Source organism: Limulus polyphemus, unplaced genomic scaffold (genome assembly GCF_000517525.1).
Source record: "Limulus polyphemus unplaced genomic scaffold, Limulus_polyphemus-2.1.2 Scaffold6153, whole genome shotgun sequence".
NCBI classification, from domain to species: Eukaryota; Metazoa; Arthropoda; class Merostomata; order Xiphosura; family Limulidae; genus Limulus; species Limulus polyphemus.
In genome coordinates, this window is record NW_013671763.1 from 2,332 (window position 1) to 3,416 (window position 1,085).

A 1,085-nucleotide genomic window follows, 5' to 3' on the forward strand; every position below is an offset into this window, starting at 1 on the left:
ATGTTTGAACATCTTTTGAAGTTAACTTGACGCTAAAGCTTCTTGCTCTGAGTGGAAGATCTTATTTGGAAAGTTTCTGACACAACGAGATATAAATTTGATGAAGTAAGACATTACCATTAAGAAAACAATAGAAATAATGACAATACGAGAAAAATACTACAGGCCTAAAATTAATTAATAATGATTTCATTAAAAACAAACATATACACATGCATATTCTAATTATGATAGAAAAAAAAGGCTTACCTCCTCCATTTCTGTGCAGTAAAACAGGAAACCTTAACAGATTAATCAAACCAATTGTCATAGTAAGGGTTGACAGAGAAAACTCAAGGCCGCGAGACCATGACTCCCGAAAATCAACAGTGGCTAAGTTATTGTCCTGAAAATAAGAAACAATTCAACTGTTCATATCTTGAAGGTTTTGAGTATGAAATGTTAAACTATTTCTTAACAATAAAACCAATAGCATTAGATATTTGAATTGTTACAAAATCTGAATTCATTAAACGCACCAAACTCGACATATCCGTTGTACTTCATGGTGTTAGATATCTCCGTTGTATTTCTAATCACACAACGTCAAATCGTCGTTGTGCTTCTGATGACATAATATTTTTACCTAAAACCTTGATAGTTAACATTTTTATATTTACTTTCAATACCATATATACCTTTTGTTAACTAATGGTATCCGTAAGCACTTAATTACAACATATTGGTTACATAAAGTAACCTGAAAATATTTTTATAATATAGATAACTTAACCGTTACTGGTATGGTAGAAGATGAAAAATCTGTCAAGATTGTAAGTTAACGAGTGACAGGTGGCGTTGATCTTATAAAACATTCTTTTTGATTTATTTTGTTTGTTTGTTTTTGAATTTCGCGCAAAGCTACACGAGGGCTATCTGCGCTAGCCGTCCCTAATTTAGCAGTGTAAGACTAGAGGGAAGGCAGCTAGTCATCACCACCCACCGCCAACTCTTGGGCTACTCTTTTACCAACGAATAGTGGGATTGACCGTCACATTATAACGCCCCCACGGCTGAAAGGGCGAGCATGTTTGGTGTGAGAAGGA

General features: G+C 34.3%; 1 protein-coding gene across 1 annotated transcript in view; it reads right to left on the reverse strand.

The window, feature by feature from the left end:
- Nucleotides 1-249: 249 nt before the first annotated feature.
- The window catches only part of LOC111089414, a gene marked incomplete at its 3' end in the record, with an annotated part of 16,198 nt that continues 15,362 nt past the window's right edge, over nt 250-1,085 (reverse strand). Inside the window, exon 4 of the mRNA XM_022401860.1 lies at nt 250-385. Within this exon, the coding sequence (XP_022257568.1) occupies nt 250-385 (136 nt within the window). The remainder of the gene's footprint in view (nt 386-1,085) is intronic.